Source organism: Astatotilapia calliptera, chromosome 3 (genome assembly GCF_964374335.1).
Source record: "Astatotilapia calliptera chromosome 3, fAstCal68.1, whole genome shotgun sequence".
Taxonomy (NCBI): Eukaryota; Metazoa; Chordata; class Actinopteri; order Cichliformes; family Cichlidae; genus Astatotilapia; species Astatotilapia calliptera.
The window spans coordinates 84781777-84809250 of NC_137424.1; the positions used below are offsets into that span (position 1 = coordinate 84781777).

General features: G+C 43.7%; 2 protein-coding genes across 3 annotated transcripts in view; both read right to left on the reverse strand.

The window, feature by feature from the left end:
- Positions 1–27474, reverse strand: part of LOC113029860 (NACHT, LRR and PYD domains-containing protein 12-like) — a 153558-nt gene that overhangs the window by 98725 nt on the left and 27359 nt on the right. The gene's annotated exons all lie outside the window — the stretch shown is intronic.
- LOC113029861 (uncharacterized) lies at positions 1563–19062 on the reverse strand. 2 transcript variants are annotated; one of them, XM_080299527.1, is made up of 4 exons: positions 18793–19062; positions 17586–18669; positions 14104–15540; positions 1563–5937 (listed from the first exon to the last, which is right to left on the reverse strand). In XM_080299527.1, the coding sequence occupies exons 2-4, from the start codon at positions 18665–18667 to the stop codon at positions 4644–4646; spliced, it is 3813 nt and encodes a 1270-aa protein (XP_080155653.1). In that variant the 5' UTR covers positions 18668–18669; positions 18793–19062; the 3' UTR covers positions 1563–4643. The 2 variants fall into 2 exon arrangements, with proteins under 2 accessions (XP_080155653.1, XP_080155654.1); XM_080299528.1 differs by lacking the exon at positions 18793–19062 and having other exon boundaries at positions 17586–18758.

The window sequence follows — 27474 nt, forward strand, 5'->3', positions numbered from 1 at the left end:
CAACATTTGTGTCGAGGAGATCCTACAATAATAAGATGACCCCTTATTAGCAAGTATTTGGGCAACAGGGGGAGGGAAGAAATTCATTTCTAACAGGAAGAAACCTCCAGCTTAGTTGTGCTTCCGCTGTGGCGTTCAGGTTTATTTGTGTCAACTGTGTTCCCCAGGTGTTCTCATTTCCCTCATTACCCTCCACCCTTTATTTAGTGTCAGGTCGTCTGTTTATCTTGCCACATATCTGGATTTCTCATATCTTCCCGCTCCTGCTCAGGTTCATGTATTTGTCATAGTTTGCATGTTTAGCTCTAGCTTTTCCCAGTTTAGTTTAGCTGTTGGTCTTTTCCTTAGTTTGACATCTGGCCTGGCCCCCACCAAGGTGTGGGGCCACCTTATCATAAGGTGGGGCCAGGTTTCACAATGAACTCACCCGAAACTCTGGCTGATTGGGACCCACACCCAGTTTCACACCTTGGCTCAGGCGATTAGAGGATCATCAAGGGGTCCTTTTGTCCCTCTGTGGGGGGTTACTCCCACTAGGTTAATATCTGGGACTCTCCACCATTTGACCTTAGAACTGAAGAAGCTTCTTGGATGAGAGGTGAAACATCTTCAAGTAACTAAAAGAAGTCCAGACGCTTTTCTTTGTAAGCTCCTTTGACATATAGGCAATCCAGACTTCTTACTCTGTTTGGAACAAACCTTTTTATACTACAAATATTCACATGAGTTTCTGTTTCCAGTCTACAGATCCAGCCACCCTTTCTGTCTTCACTTGTACATGAAGAAGGATGAGCAGAAAGCAGGTGTGCTGATGGAGGACGGGTCAGGTGATTGGAAACAGTGGGAACACACTGAGGCCACCTACAGGGCAGATGGGGAACAGCAGGGCTCTGAAATCAAATGCAATCACTGAATGTTTCTTCCAAGCTCATTTCAACCTGTTGAAGTCATGACTGAAAGTGCAGACTGAGAGTGGATCACATGATGTTTGAGGTGTGTCATGTGACATGTTCAGTATTGTCACACGTGTCTAGATTGTCCCTGATATCATAGCTGCTCAAACACTGATGATTATATTTGAAGAATTATTCCTGATGGCAGCAAAGTTTGAATGGAGCTCTCTGTCTGTGCTGATTTGTCGCCCTCTGGAGGTCAAAGCACAAACTGCATGATGTCACTGTAACCACCACAGTGACAGGAAGTGTTTTTAAATGATGAAACATGTCAGTGATGCTGATAGTGTGTTCATCACAGACGCTCAGGAATCAAAGTGAAAGCAGAGAAACTGGAATGAATCAGGTGATGTAGAAGATGGAGAAACAGGGTGGAGAGAGGATGCTGCTCCTTCTTTGAGATCAAACATGTCGTGTTGTTCACGTGCTGTCAGCGTGACGCACAGAAACCATGGAAACAAAGTGTGAGTGAGATCAGTCCAAAGTAACAGAGTGAAGAGCAGCAGATGAAGCACAGAGGACACAAAAGGAAGGAAAGAAGGAGACAAGGTCCATCTGTGTCCTTTCAAACAAGCATCAACGTCCAGGACTGAAACATGAGTCCACATATTTATACACATATTTATTTAATGAGAATAAAACAAGAATATTTATAACACATCAGCAATAATCAGGCCTGGGATCCCCCTGGTTACAAACAGGGTCCAGGACTGGGATCCTCAGGTGGATCCTGCAGGGTCTGGTTCAGGAAAAGAAGTCAGAGGTAAAGTCCACAAACAGCATTCTCACGTACGTGTTTCCTACTGTCCAGATGTGTGAGGGTTGTGTGAAGAGCTGTAATTATGGCGTCCTCTGTCCACCTGTTGGCCTTCTACAGACTGTAGCAGGTTGAAGTTGGTGGTGAAAACCTCTGCTAGTTGGTCTGCACATGCTTTAAGCTCTCCACCGGCTGCACCGTCAGCACCAGCTGCTTTCCTCGCATAGACTCTGCACAGTGTGGCTCTGACCTGATGCTGCTCCAGCTGGATGGGGGCGTCGTCCCTCTCTGTAACGGCAGGATAGGTGTTGGTGTCACTGTTTTGTTGGTCATGAAGAACTGCTTTATGGTGTCAGGTGAGGTGATGTGCGGGGAGTTTGTTTGTGTGCGATTGTCCTGCGATTGTGTGCCACATGTTTCTGGAGTGGTTTGTGTTAAAGTGTTCCTCGATGCGCTGTTTGAATCTGCGTTTGGATTCTTTGATGCCTTTAGATTAGACGCCTCTTTGTAGGTTTGTTGGTCTCCTGATCTGAAGGCGCTGCTCTCAGTAGAGCTTGCACCTCACTGTTGAGCCATGGCTTCTGCTTTGGGAACACTTTCACAGTCTTTGTTGTTGTTACACTCTCAGTGCAGATGTATGAGGGTACAGATGTGTGGCCCTCCAAGTCTCCATCTCATTTATTTCCCTTTCCTTGTACAACTGTTAGTTCATGCTGGTTTAAATGAGTCCTAAACTTCATTGTATGTGACATTAAACATCTTAAATGTAACTTTCTGTAGCAAAGAAAGCTGCAGGAGCCCAGGTTTCATCTTCACACACATCAGGAGCAGCTGCTCCATCACAAACACCACAGAAGAAGAACAACACTGGATCAGATTTAATGTAACCGGCTGTTTTTATCTGGATTTATCTGACAGGGACAGAGTTCATGTTCATGGACATCAGGATAAAAACAGAAGATGGAAACCTGCCAGATTTGAGCTGCTCATGTGTCGTCCCTGGGCAGGTCACATGACTCCATCCAACACACAAAGACACACAGACACACAAGAAAAGCCAGAGAAACAAAGACAAATCCAAACAATCCATCATACTGAGTCAAAGTGATCACAGGTCTGCTTTGTTGGAGCCTTCAAATCTGTTCCTTTATTACTACCACTGAAGGCCACGCCCCTCTGGTCATGTGATCATGTGGTTTGTAGGAATGCTCCTCTTCCTCAGAGGATCCACCTGTGCTTCCTCTCCTCTCTCCTCCACCTGTTACAGTGAGGGAACGTCCTCCATGATGGAGGAGCTGCTGGAAAGTGCTGAGAGTTTCCTACAGAGTGAGACCTCTGACACAGTTCAGAGGATCTACGGCAGCAGAGACCTTCATGAGACTAAAAGTCTCAAACACACAACAACAACATCACACTGACTCCAGTCTGACATCACTGATCAATAATCAAACAGATCAAACTGATTGATCAGCCATCACAACCACGACAACTGTGAAAATAGTTGGATGGACGTTGCTGCTCAGTCACAGCTGCCTGGTCAATGTTTTTCATTAGCAATTTAGCAAAGTTGATGATGGTGATGAGTGTCTGTGTGAGTGAAAGAGACAGATTTTGTGTTATAACCAGAGATGGGCAGTAACGCGTTACTGTAATCCGATTACTTTTTTCAAGTAACGAGTAAAGTAAGGGATTACTATCGCAAAAACGGTAATTAGATTACCGTTACTTTCCCGTAGGAACGCTGCGTTACTGCGTTACTAAAACCGTGATTTTTTGCGAGAATGTCTTATGACGTAAGCGAGTGCGACGTTCGTGACAACAGCTGTGTGCAGATCAACAGTGGATCACATATCGAGTGCAGAGAGAGTATGAGCGTGCAGCATTTAAAGTGTGGAAGTACTGACCTTACTTTGAGTTTGATTCCATAAAAAGTGACAAAAACATTAGTGTCCGCTGTGCGTGGGAAGAAAACTTCTTTTTACAGCGAAAAAAAACCCTAAACTTCCAACAAGCACCGAGTAGCTACGACGTAATGGGAAACTCACAGAGAAACTCGCGGATTCTTCCACTGACCGCGGCACACCTGCGCCAGGGTAAACCTCCGCCTACCCCACTCCTGCTTTACAGGTGAAAATAGAGCAACAGGACCGCTGAGTCTTTGACTTTATTTATGTTCTGCTGTGTTTTACTTGCATCTATTTGAAAGACTGAGTGTAAACACAAAAAATATTTTATTTTATGTGCTGGAATGTGCAGAAAATAGGTTTAAATGTTAAACTAATTTCTTCCAGTCAGAGAATGTTGCAGATAATTACATTTTTGCTTGATGCATAAAGTTAAAAGATTAAAACTAATAAAACAAGTTAAAAAGAGACTTTTCCATTTGATTACATTTTGTATGATGGATTATGCAGAAAAAGTAGAATTGGGCTGAAAGTTTAGTTACTGATTACTTTTTTAAAGTAACTTGACCAACACTGGTTATAACCTTCATGTTATGGAGGCACAGTGTGAGCACTCAGGTCGCATCAGAGCATCGGGCCGTATAGTGTGAGAACCTGCATCGTGACCTACAAACTTCTAACCTATGAACTTCTAACGAGATTCAGTCGTACAGTTTGAGACAGCTCAGACCTGCTCTGCACAATAACAATGTTTTATTTATGTAGTGATATTTGTTATATGCTGTTACATAAGTACAGGTATCTTTGTGAAATACAGGTATATTAATAAAGAAAAAGCAATAACTGAAAGGGGTTTTTTTATAAATGAGAATTTATATTTTTTAATAACTGGATAAAATATGAAAGTATACTTGATATTCCCTCGTGTCCACAACAACAACCACATGGTGTACATCTGAACATGTAGCATAAAGCAGTATCAGGGAAAAAAAGCAATCTACACAGCTGCCTGATGCTTCTTTACATGTTTCACTTATACCAGAGGGAGGGTCTCCCAATGTTTTTGCTAGCTGATGTTGTTTGACCAAGTTTGTACCTCTGTGATTCTTTGGTTCCTCCATCCTCTCTCCTCATCTCCTCCAGTTTCTGGACCTTCTCCGTGTCTCCTTCCTCCTTCATCTTCTCAATCAGGAAGTCCAAGTGCACAACAGTGGATGCTGAATCAGCTTTCAGAGCGATTTCCTCCAGTCTGACAGCATGCTGGTAGGAGTCACTTAGCCACTTTTCCTTTTCTGCTGTCAGCACTTTCATTTCCTTTTCAAGATTTTCCAAAAGACTCAATATTTTCTCAATTTCCATTTTATTTCTGTGATTCGTCTGCTTCAGAGCTTCTCGGATCTCTCTGATTTCTGTCTGTTTCAGTTCAGCCAGCTTGATTCTGTCTTCCAGGTTTTGGATGCAGGCTTTCAGTCTTATTCGTTCATTTAACACTTCGGCTGTTTTCACCAGTTTCTGAGGATTCGATTTTCCCAACAAGTCTGTCAAATGATCCATGTTTGTCTGTGTAAGTTCCCATGAATTTCTAAAAATTGTGTTTTCCTCCATTCGCTCTTCAAGCTGGCAGTTATTAAACAGGAAGTGAGCAGGCTGACTGTCCTCATTTTTGGCACATTTAATGTTTGCAGCTTCAAGAGCTTGAAGAGGGTTTTCAGGTCTGCTTCCATCTGAGTGTGTGATCAGAGCTATGATGTTTTTCTCCACATCTTTTCCAAACAGAGACATCACTGAATCAAAGACATACCTCAATGGCTCACTCAGTCGATTCACACTCGCCTTCATCACCAGACCCACAGCATGAACTTCATGGACTCCATCGTCTGATTGAAACAGGTCCAATAATCTGTAACTGATGGTGTCATCATGTTCAGTCCCTCTGGTGTCTCCATATCCAGGAGTATTGATGATGGTCAGAGAGTAGGGAAGAGTTTCATCTTCAAAACCAAAGATCTCGTACACGATCACATCTGATGTCTGACTTCTTCTCTCCTCCTCTGCGATCATAAACCAGACTTCATCCTCCCACTTCACTCCCATGGTGTAGTTGAGCAGAGCGTTGATCAGAGTAGATTTTCCTGCTCCTGTTTCTCCCACCAGTAAGATGGTTCTGTTCGGCTTGTTTGGACGTTTTTCTCCAACAGTCATTCTTGTCAGAGTTCCAGTCTTCTGTTTCTTTGCTCTCAGCTGGTAGACAGCAGGAGGTCCTGACCTGATGAGAAAACTGTCTGAGATGATGTCTTCATGTGGTGATGAGATCAAACTGATCCTGCACAGAAAAGCATAGAATGTCTTCAGTACACATGCAAACATTATGAACAGGTTCCTATTGTTTAACATTGAAAACTGAGCTGAGGCTTTTCTGCTCAGAATCTAAGGTCACATACAATTAAACCTTTTTTTATTTTGTCCAAATAGATTCTTTTTTTTTGTCTGCTCTACCAAAGCATTAGTGGTCACACTGCTACTTTTTAATTATACTTTTATTTTCCCTCAACCTTTGATTGGGTTGGCATGACATCATCTGGGTGAGCCACAGCTGTTGCTGCCCTGGATTCATACAGTTTTAATTTCATTTTTAGTTTTTATTGTAAGTATTAGAATATTGGGATGATTTTCTATGCAGATTTAAACATCTGGCATCAAAGTAGAGAAAGTGAAACTTTATATTTATTTATTTTATTTTTATTTACCGTATTTTCTATACTATAAGGAGCAGTTAAAATCCTTTAATTTCTCAAAAATCATCAGTGCGCCTTATGTATGAATTCTGGTTGTGTTTACTGACCTTGAACCAATTTTATGTGGTACATGGCCCTCAAAAATCTGTCAAAAAGTGTTTAAGTACGACTTTGGTAAGGTACAAAGCTGCACTGCTTGATGGATTGTTGGAGCGTTACGGATACCGTTGTCAGGAGCGTCGCGGAGTAATCTGGGTCCTAAACTCCGTCTCTTCAGGTCCGAAAGTCAAACAAACACTGCAGCATCACTGAGAGTTAAAACTGTCTAAATTCTTTCATCTTTAATAAAATGATCAGCGTTGCTGCTTTACCAGGTGTAACAAATAAGTTTAACATCCAGGCATCCACGAAAACAGAATTTATTAAAGCTAACTGAGTTAGAAGCTAGCAAGAAGTTAGCTCACTAGTTTCCACCTAAACATGATATACGATGTTCTCACTGAGAGATTTCTGAAAACATTAAAACATAAAGCTCTGCTATTGTGACAGGTTGAAAGACTACTGAAAGTAAAAGGGTTATACAGTTAATACTAATTCATCTTAGTTGATATAAGGATAAAAATAATGTAAATACAGTAAAGAAATTGTTGACAAGTTTTTTCATGTTACACCAATGGTTCTCATTTTATTCAAGAGAGATGCCATCTGCACATCACTGATCGGCTAGTAAGCCTTTTCTGGGATTGATTGGTAGTGTCTCCATTCTGACAAGGGGGCTTTCGTGCGCTTTCCTCATTGCAATAAACAACTGCATGAGTGAAGCAAGTCTAAATGATCAAAAATCTCGTGATTCTTTTCCCCTTGTTTTCAGGTAAAAGTGTTTAAAAGTTGATAAATTTACAATCTGTACATTGTTAATATATTTAATAGGTAGCCCTTCTATGTCTTGTAAGCTTTAGAAGCATTATATTACAGTTGTTTTGTGCACATAGATACAAAACAACCTCAGTTGTTTGAGCCCCAGTGTTATACTGTATAATGTCCAATAAGCTAACGGCAGGAGAGGTAGAGTATTACTTCCTGTTCCTGTTCCAACACACAGTAGCTTATCTGCAGAGCAGTTTAACTAAAAACTTTTAGATAAGTCTGTGAAGGTTCTCAGTCATCCAGGTCATCATAGTCAAAGGAGTTTGCAAAGAAAAGCGTCTGGACTTCTTTAAGTTACTTGAAGACATTTCACCTCTCATCTGAGAAGCTTCTTCAGTTCTAAGGGTCAATGGTGAAGAGTCCCAGATTTAGAGAGTCCCAGTCCCTCCTGCACTTTCCTGCTCATTGTGTCAGATGTTTAGTTACTCCTCAGCCTCCTTTAGCAGTAATGATATCTGTAACAAATGTAGCATATTTGCAGCTCTGGAGGCCAGGATTACAGATATGGAGACTCGGCTTCGCACTCTTCATTCACCCGTAGCTAGCCAGGCCACTGTAGCTGGTGCAGCCGAAGATAGCGTAGGCCCCGCTAGCTGTTCCCAAGCAGCTGGGGAAAGAGGGAGGCTGGGTGACCGTGAGGAGGAAGCATAGTCCTAAACAGAAGCCCCAGGTACACCACCAACCCGTTCATGTGTCTAACCGTTTTTCCCCACTCGGCGACACACCCGCCGGGGGTCAAACTCTGGTAATTGGTGATTCTGTTCTCAGACATGTGAAGCTAGAGACACCAGCAACCATAGTCAATTGTCTTCCAGGGGCCAGAGCAGGCGACATTGAATGAAATTTAAAACTGCTGGCTAAGGGTAAACGTAAATTCAGTAAAATTATAATTCACGTCGGCAGTAATGACACCCGGTTACGTCAATTGGAGGTCACTAAAATCAATATTGAATCGGTGTGTAACCCAATCAGACCCAATCAGGAGTGACATGTTTAGCCGCATGTTCTCCTTAAATTGCTGGCTGTCTGAGTGGTGTCCCAGAAACGATGTGGGCTTCTTGTTAGGAGAGACGGCATCCATCCCACTTTGGATGGAGCAGCTCTCATTTCTAGAAATATCGACAGACTTATTAACCCCCCGAAAAAAAAAATGACTATGGAGAGTTGGGACCAGGAAGCAGAGTTGCAGTCTTACGGTGCATTCACACCGAACGCAATAGACGCGACAAACGCGAATTGGTCATACTTCAAAATGTCCTGTTACCTTATTTAGAGCCCCGCATTTTCCGACCGAGAGAAACCATACCATTGTTTTCGGCCGTGATGCACTGAGATCGGTGAGCACATGTTGTATGTCTAGTTAGTTCACGTCTGTTTCACATTTTATCGTTGAGAAACTGAATTAATGTCAATTGTTTGATTAATAATTGTCGCATATGCACTGACTTTACTTGGTTTAATGCATAGTTTGTGTAAGAGAGATGTTTTATTTTTGCAAATTTGAGTGTTTTAATTGCAAATTGATGTTGAATGTGATTTCAACAAAATCCTAAGTTGTGAATTATACCTAGAACAGCATACCGTACTTTCTGGACTATAAGCCGCTACTTTTTTCCTAGGTTTTGAGCCATGAGGCTTATACAAAGGTGCGGCTATTCTGTGGATTTTTCTTCCACCACTAGGGGGACTCTAACCAGAATTAGAATAAAAAACAAGATAGATGAAAAATCAATGCAAAGAAGAATACACTACTTTTTCTTTAGCAGACAGAACACGCACAACAAATTACCAACTGGTAATTATTTTCAATACCTCGCCCCTTCATCATGGAAACCACACGAAGAAGTTCGTATGATGCAAGTTTTAAGTTGAAGGCCATCGATCTTGCTATCCAGGAGGGAAACCGCGCTGCTGCACGCAAGCTTAGCGTCAATGAGTCTATGGTGAGATGTTGGAGGCGACAGCGGGAAGAGCTCATGCAATGCCAAAAGTCGAGAAAAGCTTTCAGAGGACATAAAAGCAGGTGGCCTGAACTTGAAAATGTCCTGGAGGAATGGGTGAACACACAGAGAGCGGGTGGCCGAGGTGTAGCCACTGTACAGATCCGACTGAAAGCCAAAACAATCGCCCGCGAAGTGAATATTAAAGATTTCAAAGGTGGGCCGTCATGGTGTTTCAGATTTATGAAACGTAAAAACCTGTCCATCGGACCACTCTCTGTCAGCAACTCCCCCCTGACTATCAGGAAAAAGTTGAAAACTTCCACAAATTCGTTGAAAAAAAGATACAAGAAAACTCCATCGGACCAGACGACATAATCAATATGGATGAAGTACCTTTAACATTTGATCTGCCTCTGACCAGGACCGTTAACAAGACAGGTGCATCATCCATGTTGTTGAAAACAACAGGCCATGAGAGGACGCACTTCACCTGCGTTCTGGCATCCACGGCATCCGGACAAAAACTTCCACCAATGGTGATTTTTAAGCGCATAACTATGCCGAAAGAACAACTCCCGAAAAGCATAGTGGTCAAAGTTAACACCAAAGGGTGGATGATAGAAGGTCTAATGAAGGAATGGTTAACGGAGTGCTATGGGAAGCGCCCGGGAGGATTTTTTCACTGGAAAAAAGCACTGCTTGTTTTGGATAGCATGAGGACCCACATCACAGATTCTGTGAAAGCAGCGATCAAGAAAACAAACTCCATTCCAGCTGTGATTCCTGGAGGTACAACAAAGTTTTTGCAGCCACTTGACATCAGTGTAAATCGGGCATTTAAAGCTGCACTACGGGTTGAGTGGGAGACTTGGATGACAAGCGGTGAAAAGTCATTCACAAAAACTGGCCGCATGCGAAAAGCATCCTTTTCTGATGTCTGTCAGTGGATCCTAACAGCGTGGAGTGCTGTGAAAGAATCCACCATCACCAATGGGTTCCGAAAGGCTGGACTGCTGCGCGAACAGAGCGGCGCACCTTCAGAGCCAACTTCACCGGAGGATGACAGTGACACGGAGAGCGAGACTGATGGAGACAGATGTGATGAAGCGCTTCTGAGCCTGTTCAACTCCGACACTGAAGAAGACGACTTCATGGGTTTCAGCGAAGATGATTAAAGTGACTTGTGGTTTCAAATACAGGAAAAATGGAGGTAAATAAATAGCGGTTATTTTCTCTTGGTTCTGTTTTAATCAGCAAAGTTGCTGCCGTGTTAAAAGGCATTGTTCGGAAAGAATCTGTTCAGGTACATACATGTACATTTGCAGTACAAGATTGTTCTGTACATGCAGTAAATATCTATTTTTTAATCATAGATATCTGCGGCTTATAGCCGGGTGCGGCTTGTATATCTTTTTTTTTTTTTTTTTTTTAAATAGAGCTGATGCGGCTTATATACAGGTGCGCTCTATTGTCCAGAAAGTACGGTAATTAATATTTGAATTGCTCTTCTGACCCTGTCTGTTGACAGGTCAGGGTTTTTTTTGTATGCTGAATTGTTCCTGAGGTGGATTCCTCCGGTGAAATAGATGGCGAGCCTTCCCACCTGGACTTAGACAGACTGAGATTCGCTTCTTTTCCACTTGATGATCTGCTGCACCTTGCGGTGTGGTAGGACTGTATCACTCACACTTTCACACACAGCTGGTTATACATGAGACCACTGACTGACGTTCTCTCACCCCTATTTTCTTTCAAACCCTGGGAATTTTTTGGACTTTACCCCTTGGACATTTTTTATTTGGGACTTTAAATAATGAGCTGTTGTGTAGAACAATTCTCCACATGTGAAAAGAGCGTGAGATTTTCATTTGAATGTACATTGGATTTGTGTAATCTGTTTCTATAAGAGTTAAGGAGTCAGGTTACTAGGGTGCACCCAAGCATTGAAACCCATACATTGAAACCCGAACATTGAAACCCAACACTGAAAACCAAAAGTAACACTTGGCCAAGTCATTGCTTAGTAGTTTATGTGTTTTACTCTTCTTTTAATTTTTGTAAGTTTCCTTTCTACCATTGTAAAGTGTCTTTAACCTGTGCTTGTCAACCTTATGGTTTATTTCACTACAGTCGTCTGGTTCTTTTGAGTTAAAATCTTGTCTCTGTGTCTCATTTAAACACACCCCTGTGCTCCTATAGTCGAGCCTATTGGCCCATTGATGTATTCTTTTCAACAATTCCCCTTACTGTGTTACATTATTTTTTAGCTTTTCCTTCTACCATGTGCCATTAAGCAGTACAGAATGTGAAACATTTATGTTCATTTTGATTGCAATAAACGACTGCATGAGAGAAGCAAGTCAAAATCACTCCCTGTTTTCAGGGGTGTAACACTGTCACTTCCAGCATAAATGAAGACAGAAAACTAAACACTTTCTGTGACATTTGTAGGGTTACTGAAGTTAGGCTAGCTGGTACATAAATTTATGTGCTACGTGATCGCTAGCGACACAGCTATGTTAGCATAACATTAGCACAGTGGCGCTGGAGGATGAACGCTAACTTTTTTCCACTCGATAAAGGTTAAGGGGATGCTGTAAACGGACCAAACTTCAGTCAGGAGAACAACTGAGATAATCCATCCACAATATGAGGTTAGTCATTAATACACTGCAACAACATGGGAATAGAGCAGCTGCAGAGAATTCAACGTTAATGAATCAATGGTACAGAAGTGGAGGAAGCGAGAAGAATGAGTTGAGGGAAGTTTGACTTATCGGACCGTTTTGTTTTGCTTAATGCACCTTATAATCTGGTGTGCCTTATGGTCCAAAAAATACGGTATTTATATTTTACATTTATGTTTATGATTGGACTCTATATAAAATTATTTTAAATATCTTTCCATTAACTAAAATAGTCCATGACTGAACAATAACCTCCAGCTGTAACCCTCTGTCTTTAGTGAAGGGGCTGGGATAAGAGCAGCACCTCCAAGTCCGAGGCCATGGTTCCCAGCTGGAAAAGTTTGAAGTGCCCATCAAAGTTTGGGGATGAGATGCTGGACTAAAGATTTTTTGCACATCATTGTAGTTTTACCTCAGTATAAGACGTTTTGTGTAATTCTCCATCCTTTAAACCAGATGTCAATTTCTCTATATTGTATTTGTTTTCATGTTCTCACACAAAACACTGATTGATTTCAGTTTCTTTATGATAAAAGACACATTTCCATAGCTAACATTCAAATCCAGCCATGAGAATCAGTTTTTTTTCTCCTCCTCTTCATCGATTACAGAAATGTAGTTTATTATGACTGTGTCACGCTGAGCAGAGAAACTGTTTGAACACTAAGAGTGAAATAAACCCACACCTGGATGGGGGAAAAGGCACGGTCAGGATCCTGTTTCTTGACTTTTCCAGTGCCTTTAATACCATCCGGCCCTGTATGCTTCAGGAAAAACTGAACAGGATGGAGGTGGACCCCTGCCTGGTGGCTTGGATCTCCGACTACCTCACCGACAGACCACAGTACGTCAGGCTGAAGGACATCACGTCTGACACTGTGGTCAGCAGCACAGGAGCACCACAGGGAACTGTGCTGTCCCCTCTTCTCTTCACCCTGTACACCTCTGACTTCTGCTACAACTCTGAATTATGCCACATTCAGAAGTTTGCAGATGACACGGCCATCATGGGGTGTATCTGGGATGATCAGGAAGAGGAGTACAGAAGTCTGGTGAGGAACTTTGTCGCATGGAGTCACACAAACCACCTGCAACTCAACACCTCAAAGACTAAGGAACTGGTTGTGGACTTCGGGAGGTCCAGAGAAGGTCCACTGCGGTTCAGATAGAGGGGGAGGAGGTGGAGGTGGTCAACAAGTACAAGTACCTCGGGCTGTGGGTGGACAATAAACTGGACTGGTCATGCAACACAGAGCACCTGTATAAAAAAGCCCAAAGCCGACTGTACTTCCTCAGGAGGCTGAGGTCTTTTAACATCTGCAGGAAGCTCCTGAGGATGTTTTACCAGTCGGTGGTTGCTGGAGTACTTTTCTATGCTGTGGTGTGCTGGGGGAGCAGCACAGCAAAGAAGGACTCATCCAGGCTGGAGAAACTGATCAGGAAGGCTAGCTCTGTGGTCGGCATGAAGCTGGACACTCTGGTGACAGTGGCAGAGAAAAGGACACTAAAGAAACTGATGGACATTATGAACAATGCTGGGCATCCTCTGCACACGGTCGTAAACAATCAGAAGAGTCTGTTCAGTGACAGGTTGCTTCTCCCCAAGACAAGAACTAACAGACTTAAAAACTCCTTTGTCCCACACGCCATCAGACTGTTTAACTCCTCTCTGGAGGGGAGAGGGAGGGGAAACAGGAGGACAAAGGAGGGGGGAACAACTAAGCTGTAGTGCCTCTTCACCTCACTGTACAATACCTTGTGCAATACTTTTGTAAATAGTCAACAGTGCAATAGACTCAATACTTGAAATGTGCAATTCACTTGTATTTTTATTTTTTATTCCTATTTATTCTATTTATCCCCTTTGTATATTTTATTTATATTTGTCTCTGTATTTATATGTGTGTGTGTGTGTGTGTATATATATATATATATATATAACAATTCTGTAACTGTAACTTCGGTCGGTGCTGTGCTTTTTTGGAAGTCGAATTTCCCAGAGGAACCCACCCGAGGGATTAATAAAGTTCTATCTTATCTTATCTTATCTTATCTTAAACCCAGGATAAACTATCACTGATGTGTTTCAGCAGTGATATTGATCTGTACACTTTTCTCTGATAATTAAACACCTAGTTTATACTTAGTAATTATAAACTCCAGTCACTGTTCTGTGAGTGCTGTCAGTTTTACATACCTCAGAGCTCCTCTAATTCCTTCATCCTCTCTCCTTCTCATCTCCTCCAGTTTCTGGACATTGTCTGTGTCTCCTCTCTCCTTCATCTTCTCAATCAGGAAGTCCAAGTGGACCATAGTGGATGCTGAATCAGCTTTCAGAGCGATCTGCTCCAGTCTGACTACATGCTGGTAGGACTCATCCAGGAACTGGGACTTCTCTGCTGTCAGCAGTTTCATTTCCTTTTCAAGAAAATCAACGTCCTTCTTTTTTGTTCGTGTTTTGTTCTTCTGACTGCTCCTTATCCTGGTCACATATCTCCACTTTTCTTTCACATGCACTGATGCAGGACACTTGTTGGTGCATGACGTGCAGAGACCATCTCTAAAGACCTCACAGTGATTTAAGGGCACCGTGCATCCAGGATAGTGACAGTTCTCCTCACAGACTGTACAGCTGACAGCTGCTTTCAAACCCGGCCCACATGTCTCTGCTCTGATAGGTTCTTTATGTTTAAAAACAACACATGGAGTGACCACTTCATTCTTCTGCAGAGCTTCCCGAGTCTGTTTCACCTCTCTCTGTTTAACTTCAGTGAATCTGATTCTTTCTTGCAGGTTTTGGATGCAGGCTGTCAGTCTGATTCTTTCCTTTAACACTTCAGGAGTTGTCTCTGGCTGCACAGGTGTACTTTCTTTCAGGAAAGCTGTGAACCCTCTCACTCCTCTCTCTGAGCTTTCAAAGTTTAGTTTCAGGTATTTTTCTGCCTCGTCTTCAAGCTGGCAGTTATTAAACAAGAAGTAAACAGACTGATTCTTCTTATTTTTGGCACATTTAATTTTTGCATCTTCAAGAGCTTGAAGAGGGTTTTCAGGCCTGCTTCCATCTGAGTATGTGATCAGAGCTATGATGTTTTGCTCCACATCTTTTCCAAACAGAGACATCACTGAATCAAAGACGTACATCAGTCGATCACTCAGTCGATTCTCTGTTGCCTTCATCACCAGACCCACTGCATGAACTTCATGGACTCCATCCAGCAAGTTCAATAATCTGTGACTGAAGATGCCACCGTGTTCGATGTCTCCATATCCAGGAGTATCGATGATGGTCAGAGAGTAGGGCAGAGTTTCATCTTCAAACCCAAAGATCTCGTACACCATCACATCTGATGTCTGACTTTTCTTCTCCTCCTCTACAATCGTAAACCAGACTCTATCCTCCCACTTCACTCCCATGGTGTAGTTGAGCAGAGCGTTGATCAGAGTAGATTTTCCTGCTCCTGTTTCTCCCACAAGTAAGATGGTTCTGTTTGGCTTGTCTTGTCTTTTTTCTCCAACAGTCATTCTTGTTCCAAACTTCTGTTTCTTTGCTCTCAGCTGGTAGACAGCAGGAGGTCCTGACCTGATCAGATCACTTCTGGAGATGATGTCCTTGTATTTTGAGACGTTACTCGTCCTGCACCAAAGCAGAGTTTCAATCAGAGGGCAGAGTGAATGCAGAAGTCTTTATGAGTACTGCTGTCTGTGATTATCATGTTATCTGTACTGATGCAGCTGCTGTACAGCTCAGACTTTACTTTTACAAACACTATGACGTTTAAATGAGATAAAACCTGAAGACACAAACATGTATGGTGACAAAACTCAACATTTATGTGATCAAAATACAGAAATCAGATGAAGCCAGACGTCTTACTAAGTTTAATAATAATAATAATAATAATAATGTATATAATTCATGTGAGAAGGAATATAAAATGAACAGGTATATCACAGGGAAGCTTCAATAATAAAATTGAATAAAATACGAAAACATGGTTGACCTTCAAATAAACAAACAGATAAAAAAAATAAATCAAAACTCCTCTGCGTCTGTTAGGAATCAATCAATAAATAATCAATTTAAGGTCACAGGAACTGAGTTAGAGATCAGTCATCTTCTACTCTCAAAAAGAAACTGATATTCAAATATGGATTTATTACCCGTAGATTGATTCTGTTCATCTGGACAGAAACGTTTCGTCACTCGTCCAAGTGACTTCTTCAGTCTCAGCTGACTGAAGCTTTCCCCAAATCTTATAAACAGGACATTTGCATAATGACTGAAACCAGCACTGCTGAAGAAACAATGGGCTGGGAGGTCAGTTTATGATTGCCATGACCATTGATTATTGTCCATGAGTACCATTCACAGAAAGTTGGGCAATTACAGCAGGTCTAACTCAGGCAAGCTGAAAGCCTGTGTAAAAATTATTTGAGAGTGACTTTGAGCGTGTGTGTGTGAATGAGACAGCACACAGGAGATCTCTGAATGTGCAACATTTAAAGTGTGTGATTTAGTAAAAAAAGGGGCCTGTATTGAACGTATTGAGTTTTAAAGAGAAAAGTATTTGGATTAAAAGGACTCATGTTAATGTGCTAATGAAATGTGAGCTGAATAACCTTTGCCTTAGAGATGGAGAGGATAATAAGGACGGGCTAAAGGTCAGTAAATCTTATTTAAACACCTGATTGTTTGACTAGATATAAGAGAGAGGGAGGTGCGGGGAGTTGAAAGTTAAAAAGTAAACTGGGATGTCTGGAGGCATTCTGGGTCAGTCTCCAGTGTCCTGCGAGAAGAGCAGTTCAAAGGATTCCAGAAGTTCACTGTTGGAAATTTCAGCAGCAGCACCGGAAATCGTCCATGTTGGACTTGGATTTGACTCTGTTCCTCCTCCTCATCATGATTTTAATTGATGTGTTGGATTATAATTCTGAGAAGGATTTGGACTTCCAAAAGCATCCTCGGGCAAGATGCTGAACCGCAGGTTGCTCTTCGATGTTACAATCAGAGTGAGCACTTAGGTAGCAAAAACAACAAAGCTTGTATAAATGGGTGAAAGAGAGTGGTCAAGTAGAAAAGCGCTGTATAAGAACCAGTCCATAAACCTGACCACCCTCTGCACTATTTAATAACCAGCCAGCGGAGCTCCTTCTCTAACAGACAAACACAAGAATTCTCTACAGTCCCTTTATTATGTAATACCTCTTTATGGTGAAAGGACTGAAAGCACTTTTCTACTCTCCCGGAGTACTCAAAGTGCTCTATACAACATGCCACATTCACCCAATCACAGCCATTCTCACAAGCACTGTCTTAGAGCTTCCTACACATCTTACTCTGATGGATGCATCGGAGTACAATTTGAGGTTTGTATCTTGCCCAAGGATACTAGACATGCAGACTAGAGGAGCCAGGGATTGAACCACTAACCTTCTGATCAGTAGATGACCTGCTTTACCTCCTGAGCTACAGCCACCCCATGTATAATACTTATAAAGTTTACTACTGATTTTTCAGATATGAGATAAACTATTCTTTATTTTTATGAAATAAACAAAAGTTCATGTACAAAAAGGGGTGTCGAGATGAAGGGACTGACTGATTTTGATTGAGTGACCTCACTGTGTTTCGAGGAGAACCCGTATCTGGATCAAGTCATCAAAACATTCAGATCATACCTCTGTTGTTTCCCACATCTGAAGTTGATATTACACAGCATGCTGACTTCTTCTCTGACTTTTGTCTCCAGCTCGGCCAGGGTCTCCTGAATCATAAACTGGTCACTGGTTACAGTCACAGCAGACCAGTCCTGCAGCTGGGGCTTATTGTAGGTAAGAGGGAGGACGTTCTCCAGGAAGCTGAAGGGGTCTCTGATGAGCGAAGCTTCATGAAACTGCAGCTTCTTCTTCTTCATGTGTGTAATCTCTGCCTGCAGCTCATCAATAAAGCTTTCTGCCTCCGTCTCATTTATTTTCTGCTCCGTCTCGATCGCCTCATACAGTCTGGTGAACTCTGTCTTTATGTGCTGCACCAAAGCGGTCACCACCTTCCTGCTGTACGATAACGCCTCCTCAGCTTTACTTCTGCTGGTCTTCACTGACTGTTGAAGCTCCTGGATTTTCTGCTCACGCTCCTGGATCATCTGATCCATGCTGTTATTTTCTAATCTCAGCTGGGATTTCCTCATCTCAGCCTCGTCCTCCAGACTCACTGTTTCATGTGTTTTATGGTCACTGCATTTACAGGACTGACACAGAAACATTTGATCCAGTCTGCAGATCAGCTCCAAAGGCTCACCGTGATCCCGACATATTCTGCTCTCCAGGTCCTGAACTGGATCGATCAGCTTGTGTTTCTTCAAAGCTGAAATCCTCTGATGAGGCTCCAGATGTGTTTGACAGTAGGACACTAAACACATTAAACAGGACTTCTGGGCGCTGACCTTTGACCCTGCACAGATGCTGCAGAGCACGTCTTCATGTCCTGCTCGTTCAGCTGAACTCAACAACATTTCTTGAGCAGATTTTTTAACCTTTTCTGCCATTTCATCAATGACAGGGTTAACCCGAAGCAACGGCCTGGTGTAAAACGTCTCTTTGCACAGTGGACATTGGAGTACAGACAGGGTGCTCCAGTACTCTGTGATACAGTTCATACAGAAGTTGTGTCCACAGGGAATCGACACAGGTTTAGTGAACACACTCAGACAGACGGGACAAAGAAGACTGTCCTCGGACACCAGAGCCGACGCCGCAGCCATGACTGCAACATACAAGCAGAGCTAATATTAGCACAGTGTAAAGTTACTATAATCCTCATTTATCATTATCAGAGTTCAATATACAAAAAAGCAAAAATGAAACTGAAAAGAAAATGCAACTGTACCTTCTCTATGAAGACTGAGCGGTGTAAATCAAAGAAACAGGCTCTTCTTCTTTTTAGTTTCTACTGACACACTGACCACCTCGTCTCCTCCCACTTCCTCGTTTGAGTAGAACAAATTAACTCTTTAGAAAACAGACCATGAAACCCTCACAGGTTAAAAAGGTTCACTGGGAAGCTGATGAGCAACTACAGCAGCTCAGAATGAACTCCTGGATTCAAACCTCCACCTTCAAGAAAAACAAAGTGGATAGAAGTTTGAACGTGCTCAGAGGAACGAGTTAAGACGAATGAACAATGGGGAGTTCTGACTCCGCCCACTGAGACTTGCAGTTTGTTCCTGCATCTGTGATCTTTATCTCTGACATGAGGCTCTGGGCTCAGGAACAGAAGTGAGTACACTTCTGTACTGATATCAGCTACATGTCAAATCCTTCACAACATCACAGTAATTTCATCATCACTGAGTTCACAGCTTGAGGCTTTTTCTCTCATGAACATTCAAGAACAGCTTAACACGGCCTATATTGAAAAGAAAAGTAGAAACACAAAATGAAACTAAACTGGGTACTCCTGTGTTAGCCTAATATCATGAGCACAGTCCAAAATAAACACTAGACACTCATACTGAAATTCAGGGCTTTGTCTGCATTAGTGAGTCACATGAAAAATAATTAAGAGAAAAATTAAAACGTCAGACTGTGACATGATGGAAAATCTGACCAAATAAAAGCAGCTGCATCAGAAATCAGAGTCGTGGTGATATTTTAACATGAATCCACACACAGCAGGGATCCAGACCATCCAGGGGCTGTCAGTGAAAATGAACGTCCCTCAGAGTGAAGGACAGTGTCCACGAAATAAAAACCTTGTTTGCTCTTTAGGACAAAAATGCAGACTGAAACGTTCCTAAAGAACTCTGATGAATAATTGGAGCAAACTGGAGTCCAAATTTGTTTGTCTTAGAAAAGTTCCAGCATAATAGCATAATAGAATTGAACCTGTCCGAGAGTGTCACATGCAGAATCCTGACAGTGAAGCAGGGTGTGATGATTTGGGACTGCATGAGTCTGAGAGATGGAACCATGCATTCGTGCAAAAAACCCAAAAAACATGTGACAGGGTGAATCTCAGCCTAAGGCTGCCTGGCAGAGGAGGAATATTCCAACTAAAGCTAAAAACTAAACTGGAAATCAGGAAACACTGCAACTGTTCAGTTTATATGACATGTTCTGTGATTAAGACCCTTTTTGAAAGTGGTCGGGGTGTTGAACTGCATAAGAAGGGTCTCTCACAGTGCGACATCTTTGCTGAGGTGGGACGCAGTAAGACGGTCATCTGAAATTTCTTAAATGATCCTGAGAGTTGTGGAACAAAAAAGCCAAGTGGAAAACCCAAGAAAAAAGTCACCAGCTCTGAGCTGGAGGATCCAGTTAGATCTCCATCAAGACACTGGACGATCCTTGACCCAACAACTTAAGGCCATTACTGTTGCTGACTGCAGCTCCATACCCATCAGACAGCACCTGAGACTGTATGTATGTATTGGTTTGAAAATGATCGTCACTAAATTGAAATTGAATTTTATATGTTGAAAATCAATTCATTTTCTTTGAAACTGTATTTTATCCTCTACAAAAGGATTTTAACAACAATTTAGTTTCAGTTTTAGAATTCAACTTCTGTTCCAAAATTCAGCTTTTTGGGACTCACATCCGGTTCCGGTTCAAGAGTAATCGAGCGCAGATTAATAGAACTACATTTTACTAGCAGACCAAAAGTGTTACTGACGGGACTCTACAGCATCCTGAGCTGGATTAAGACTTTAGAAGTCATTCGTCATGTCGAATGACCAGCGGATAAACTCTAATGTTGGTAATAAATGTATTACATGTATAAGAACATGAACTAGAAGCTAGCAAACAGAAGCATTCTAGCTTTTTAAATGGCGACCTACAACACATACATTAAACCTAACAATAACAGTCACAGTGATGCTAATAAAGCCTGAATGATGTCCTGCTAAAGGATGATTCACCTTCCCTCACTGCAAGTGCTGCAGAAGGTGAGCTCGGGTCTCCACGTCTCCTGCAGAGTGAACACAGAGGCCAGCAGAGCTGTAGCTGATGCTCAGGTCACTGAGAGACTCCTTGAGACAAGCCAGGCTCTGGATCATCACAGGATCCTTAAAAGATCACAACAAAGAACTTTAATGGACAAACAGAAATCTTCTTTCATTAAACCCAGTGTGAGAACAAAAGCAGGCAGAGTTCCTGATTCAGTCACTCAAATAACAAAAGCAAAACTCCAAAACACAAACTTAACAATGTGGTGTTTGCTGTACAGTGCAGCGAGGAATGCCCAGACCTCTACATTGGAGAGACCAAACAGCCACTTCACAAGCGCACAACATAGAAGAGTCACCTCCACAGGACAAGACTCAGCAGTTCATCTGCATCTAAAGGTCAAAGGTCACTCTTTGAGGATGCCAATGTTCACATTTTGGACAGAGAGGACAGATGTTTGGAAAGAGGAGTGAAAGAAGCATCTATGTCCACTGTGAGCGACCATCTTTGAACAGAGGCGGGGTTTACGACACCAACTCTCTGCCATCAATAATCCAGTTTTGAGATCCCTTCCCAGACGCCTTAACGCCACACCTGTTTTCAGACCTTGGCTTGTGATTAGGTAGAGGATCATCAGGGGGTCCTTTGTCCCTCTTTGGGGGGAAACTCCCACAGAGCTTAAACCTGGGACTCCCCACCATTTGACCCTTAGAACTGAAGAAGCTCCACACCTGCTTCACGCCCTGGAGGACGGGGCTGTGGCCCCCCCACACCCTCTAGCAGATTATTACATGAAGGAACCTTTTAAAAAAACAAAAAACAAGCGCGTCCATGCTCACAGGTGTACACACGGGTGATCACGCCCACAAACTACACCCTTTTTGGCTCCTACCTCAAAGCACACTGTGTTCTGTTGATCTTATGTGCTGCACAATAATGTTTAACATTTAGTATTTACTGTCATATTATCATAGATCATTGTGATGTTGTTTATTCTATTACTCTTGTTCTCTTCTGCTTGCTTTCTTTTTTCTTTCTCAGCAGGTGATCCAGGTGATTGATATATGCATTTTTTTTTCTCTGCCCGTTCTGTTGGTTTTTGTTATTTGCCCTTCTCCCCCGTCCCTCTTCTCAGCTGTTTCTCTTTCCCTCTTTCTTTCTCCCCTTCTTTCCCCCAGTCAAGTCTGTCCCGTATTCAGTAAGTGAAAATAAAATAAACAATAAAAGGTGAATCAAATGGACCATTATGGCAAGGCTGGGATGGTCAGTTTGGTAAAGTAAATCCGTTGGGCATCTTTCTTTGCCTTTAGACAACAATTCTGATGCAAAAGAGCCAAACGGGACAGGCCAAAAAAAAAAAAAAAAAAAGAACTGAAGAAGCTTCTGGGATGAGAGGTGAAACGTCTTCAAGCAACTTAAAGAAGTCCAGACACTTTTCTTTCCAAGCTCCTTTGACTACGATGACCTGGATGACTAAGAACCTTCACAGACACATGCTAACAAAGTTCTGCTTACTAGTTACTATTTGTGGACCAAGATGCGCCACTTTCAGATAACGTTCTGGTCTCTTTACAGTGTAAATGCATATTTACAATGACTCCACAGTTTTCAGTATTAGGAGTTTTGAATTCATTTGTTGTTTTCTCTGAAGTTGATGAGGAGCTCCTCCTGTGCTGATGTGTGCTTTGTGTCATGTAGGAGGTCGGGGAGCAGACCTGTGGAGCTGTGGAGGTGACGGCTGTCTGAGACGGAGCGTCTGCCTCTGCTGTGAGTCTCCTTCATGTTTCTCCACATGTATTATCTGTGTTTCCACTACTGGAGGGCGCTGTGGGTTATTGATGTGTGGGAACAGTAACCAATCACTGCAGTCTAAATGCTTCTCTTTGGTCATGTGACCATTTGATCTCTGATCAGTGGCTGTGTCCCAATTCAGGGTCTGCATGCTTGAAGTACGCGCACTACGCGTACTACGTACGGTGCGTACTATAAGTACGAGAAGTGCGGAAGTGAGAGGCTCGTGAAATGGGACGGTATACGCTTCGTCGCGCTGTTCAGGTTGCCTAGCAACCATGATACTAACCGCGAGACACGTTACATACAGCTTTGTGTGACAGAAATGAAGGAGAAAAATGTTTTGTTGGTCATTCATTTTTGTCATGACATCACTTTGATTAGTTGAGTATCTGAGGCTGAGACCACGGGACTGTAAACATGATTGTTGGGCTTCATGTCTGTGCTGAACAGTCATTTAAGATTAGTTAGTAAATAACAATTAATGTTGTTCATGAGACTAAAGTCATCTCACTGTGGTAATGTAAATATAGTATGGCCAATATTATATGTATTGTCAGATTATTATGATATATATATATCTATATATATATATCTATATATATATATATATATATATATATATATATCTAGATATATATATATATCTAGATATATATATATAGATGTATATATATATACATATATATATAAAAAAAAAAACACCCAGCACGCCCCTGCGGGCGGTTTATCCTTCAAGCTCGGGTCCTCTACCAGAGGCCTGGGAGCTTGAGGGTCCTGCGCAGTATCTTAGCTGTTCCCAGGACTGCGCTCTTCTGGACAGAGATCTCCGATGTTGTTCCCGGGATCTGCTGGAGCCACTCGCCTATCTTGGGAGTCACCGCACCTAGTGCTCCGATTACCACGGGGACCACCGTTACCTTCACCCTCCACATCCTCTCGAGCTCTTCTCTGAGCCCTTGGTATTTCTCCAGCTTCTCGTGTTCCTTCTTCCTGATATTGCTGTCATTCGGAACCGCTACATCGATCACTACGGCCGTCTTCTTCTGTTTGTCTACCACCACTATGTCCGGTTGGTTAGCCACCACCATTTTGTCCGTCTGTATCTGGAAGTCCCACAGGATCTTAGCTCGGTCATTCTCCACCACCCTTGGGGGCATCTCCCATTTTGACCTCGGGACTTCCAGGTTATACTCGGCACAGATGTTCCTGTACACTATGCCGGCCACTTGGTTATGGCGTTCCATGTATGCCTTGCCTGCTAGCATCTTGCACCCTGCTGTTATGTGCTGGATTGTCTCTGGGGCATCTTTACACAGCCTGCACCTGGGGTCTTGCCTGGTGTGATAGACCCCAGCCTCTATGGATCTTGTGCTCAGAGCTTGTTCTTGTGCTGCCATGATTAGTGCCTCTGTGCTGTCTTTCAGTCCAGCTTTGTCCAGCCACTGGTAGGATTTCTGGATATCAGCCACCTCCTCTATCTGCCGGTGGTACATACCGTGCAGGGGCCTGTCCTTCCATGCTGGTTCCTCGTCTCCCTCCTCTTTCTTGGGTTTCTGCTGCCTGAGGTATTCACTGAGCACTCGGTCAGTTGGGGCCATCTTCCCAATGTATTCTTGGATGTTCCTTGTCTCATCCTGGACTGTGGTGCTGACACTCACCAGTCCCCGGCCCCCTTCCTTCCGCTTAGCGTACAGCCTCAGGGTGCTGGACTTGGGGTGAAACCCTCCATGCATGGTAAGGAGCTTTCTTGTCTTTATGTCAGTGGCTTCTATCTCCTCCTTTGGCCAGCCTATTACCCCAGCAGGGTATCTGATCACGGGCAGGGCGTACGTGTTGATGGCCCGGATCTTGTTCTTACCATTCAGCTGACTCCTCAGGACTTGCCTGACCCTCTGCAGGTACTTGGTGGTTGCAGCTTTTCTAGCGGCCTCTTCATGGTTCCCATTCGCCTGCGGGATCCCCAAGTACTTGTAACTGTCCTCTATGTCTGCAATGTTGCCTTCTGGTAGTTCAATCCCCTCAGTTCTGACTACCTTCCCTCTCTTTGTTACCATCCGACTACACTTCTCCAGTCCGAACGACATTCCAATGTCATTGCTGTATAGCCTGGTAGTGTGGATCAGTGAATCGATGTCTCGTTCATTCTTGGCATACAGCTTGATGTCATCCATGTACAGGAGGTGGCTGACAACTGCTCCGTTCCGTAGTCGGTATCCGTAGCCAGTCTTGTTAATGATCTCACTGAGGGGGTTCAGGCCTATGCAGAACAGCAGTGGGGACAGAGCATCTCCTTGGTAGATCCCGCACTTGATGGTGACTTGTGCTATGGGCTTGGAGTTGGCCTCTAGTGTTGTACGCCACATCCCCATTGAGTTCCTGATGAAGGCTCTTAGGGTCCCATTGATCTTGTACAATTCTAGGCATTCCAGTATCCAGCTGTGGGGCATTGAGTCATAGGCCTTCTTGTAATCAATCCAGGCAGTGCACAGGTTGGTCAGTCTGGTCTTGCAGTCTCGGCTGATTGTTCTGTCTACCAGTAGCTGGTGTTTTGCGCCTCTGGTATTCTTGCCAATTCCTTTCTGTGTCCCGCTCATGTATTGACCCATGTGCCTGTTCATCTTAGCCGATATGATGCCTGACAGGAGCTTCCATGTAGTACTGAGGCAGGTTATTGGTCGGTAGTTGGAGGGGACCGGTCCCTTCTTGGGGTCCTTGGGGATCAGGACCGTCCGGCCTTCAGTTAGCCATTCCGGGTGTATCTCGTTAACTAGCAGCTGGTTCATTTGTGCTGCCAGACGCTCGTGGAGTGCAGTCAGCTTCTTCAGCCAGTAGGCGTGAACCATGTCGGGCCCTGGTGCTGTCCAACTCTTCATACTGGAGACCCTTTCTTGGATATCTGCCACTGTGATGGTTACTGGACCCTGTTCAGGGAGGTCGCTGTGGTCTGCCCTCAAATCCTCTAGCCACTGAGCATTGCCGTTATGGGTTGCATCCTTCTCCCATATGCTCTTCCAGTATTGCTCCGTCTCCAGCCTTGGTGGTGCTGTTCTCTTATTGTTCCCTTGCCACTGAGAGTACACCTTTGCTGGTTCTGTGGAGAACAGCTGGTTTATTCTCCTGCCTTCTATCTCTCTGGTGTACCTCCTCAAGCGGCTGGCCAAGGCTGTGAGTCTTTGCTTGGCAGTTTCCAAGGCCTCAGGTATGGACAGCTTGCTGTATTTCTTAGGCACCTTATTTATCGCACCTTTGCGATATATATATATATATATATCTATATATATATATATATATATATATAGATATATATATATATATATAAAAACACCCAGCACGCCCCTGCGGGCGGTTTATCCTTCAAGCTCGGGTCCTCTACCAGAGGCCTGGGAGCTTGAGGGTCCTGCGCAGTATCTTAGCTGTTCCCAGGACTGCGCTCTTCTGGACAGAGATCTCCGATGTTATTCCCGGGATCTGCTGGAGCCACTCGCCTAGCTTGGGAGTCACCGCACCTAGTGCTCCGATTACCACGGGGACCACCGTTACCTTCACCCTCCACATCCTCTCGAGCTCTTCTCTGAGCCCTTGGTATTTCTCCAGCTTCTCGTGTTCCTTCTTCCTGATATTGCTGTCATTCGGAACCGCTACATCGATCCCTACGGCCGTCTTCTTCTGTTTGTCTACCACCACTATGTCCGGTTGGTTAGCCACCACCATTTTGTCCGTCTGTATCTGGAAGTCCCACAGGATCTTAGCTCGGTCATTCTCCACCACCCTTGGGGGCATCTCCCATTTTGACCTCGGGACTTCCAGGTTATACTCGGCACAGATGTTCCTGTACACTGGGGATGACTGTGGTTCAGGGGGTTGGGAAGCGTATCTGTAATCGGAAGGTCGCCGGTTCAATCCCCGGGCTCTCTGTCCTGGTCGTTGTGTCCTTGGGCAAGACACTTTACCCTTCCGCCTACTGGTGTTGGCCAGAGCTTGTTCTTGTGCTGCCATGATTAGTGCCTCTGTGCTGTCTTTCAGTCCAGCTTTGTCCAGCCACTGGTAGGATTTCTGGATATCAGCCACCTCCTCTATCTGCCGGTGGTACATACCGTGCAGGGGCCTGTCCTTCCATGATGGTTCCTCGTCTCCCTCCTCTTTCTTGGGTTTCTGCTGCCTGAGGTATTCACTGAGCACTCGGTCAGTTGGGGCCATCTTCCCAATGTATTCTTGGATGTTCGTTGTCTCATCCTGGACTGTGGTGCTGACACTCACCAGTCCCCAGCCCCCTTCCTTCCTTCTTGTAATCAATCCAGGCAGTGCACAGGTTGGTCAGTCTGGTCTTGCAGTCTCGGCTGACTGTTCTGTCTACCAGTAGCTGGTGTTTTGCGCCTCTGGTATTCTTGCCAATTCCTTTCTGTGTCCCGCTCATGTATTGACCCATGTGCCTGTTCATCTTAGCCGATATGATGCCTGACAGGAGCTTCCATGCGGTACTGAGGCAGGTTATTGGTCGGTAGTTGGAGGGGACCGGTCCCTTCTTGGGGTCCTTGGGGATCAGGACCGTCCGACCTTCGATTAGCCATTCCGGGTGTCTCTCGTTAACTAGCAGCTGGTTCATTTGTGCTGCCAGATGCTCGTGGAGTGCAGTCAGTTTCTTTAGCCAGTAGGCGTGAACCATGTCGGGCCCTGGTGCTGTCCAACTCTTCATACTGGAGACCCTTTCTTGGATATCTGCCACTGTGATGGTTAATGGACCCTGTTCAGGGAGGTCGCTGTGGTCTGCCCTCAGATCCACTAGCCACTGAGCATTGCCGTTATGGGTTGCGTCCTTCTCCCATAT

What these genes read in the sequence shown, in the direction of transcription:
- LOC113029861 (XM_080299527.1), bottom strand. Translation starts at nt 18,667, where the DNA reads ATGGCTGCGGCGTCGGCTCTGGTGTCCGAGGACAGTCTTCTTTGTCCC. An exon ending in AGATGTGGGAAACAACAGAG is followed by an intron (nt 15,541 to 17,585) that starts GTATGATCTGAA and finishes GCTTTGGTGCAG; the next exon opens with GACGAGTAACGTCTCAAAAT. An exon ending in GGAATTAGAGGAGCTCTGAG is followed by an intron (nt 5,938 to 14,103) that starts GTATGTAAAACT and finishes TTTTCTGTGCAG; the next exon opens with GATCAGTTTGATCTCATCAC.